General features: G+C 64.6%; 1 protein-coding gene across 1 annotated transcript in view; it reads left to right on the plus strand.

The window, feature by feature from the left end:
- The window catches only part of SLC12A9 (solute carrier family 12, member 9), a gene marked incomplete at both ends in the record, with an annotated part of 6,379 nt that extends 6,075 nt beyond the window's left edge, over nt 1-304 (plus strand). Inside the window, one exon of the mRNA XM_010132101.1 lies at nt 99-304. Within this exon, the coding sequence (XP_010130403.1) occupies nt 99-304 (206 nt within the window). The remainder of the gene's footprint in view (nt 1-98) is intronic.
- Nucleotides 305-345: the final 41 nt, after the last annotated feature.

Consider the following 345-nt stretch of genomic DNA (forward strand, 5'->3'; position numbering starts at 1 on the left):
CCAAAGCCAAGCTAGGGCTTCTTGGCACCTGCAGTGCCAGCAAGGCTGGTGGGGACCTCCACCTCTGCTCATCTCAGCTGGCATGGTCTCTCTGGCAGGCGGGATGCGCCCCAACACCCTGGTGCTGGGCTTCTATGACGATGAGGCACCGCAGGACAGTCTCGCCCAGCACCCTGCCTTCACCAGCACCCGCGAGGAGGTGCCGCTGGGCTTCCCACCTCTGCGAGCACCCACTGCCCCCAAGCTGCTGTCACCCCGGGAGTACGTGGGCATCGTGGCTGATGCTCTGAAGATGCTTCGCAACGTCCTGCTGTGCCGGCAGCTGGAAAGCCTGGACAAGGCCTG

The sequence above is a fragment of the Buceros rhinoceros genome, unplaced genomic scaffold (genome assembly GCF_000710305.1).
Source record: "Buceros rhinoceros silvestris isolate BGI_N320 unplaced genomic scaffold, ASM71030v1 scaffold20262, whole genome shotgun sequence".
In the NCBI taxonomy this organism is placed as follows: Eukaryota; Metazoa; Chordata; class Aves; order Bucerotiformes; family Bucerotidae; genus Buceros; species Buceros rhinoceros.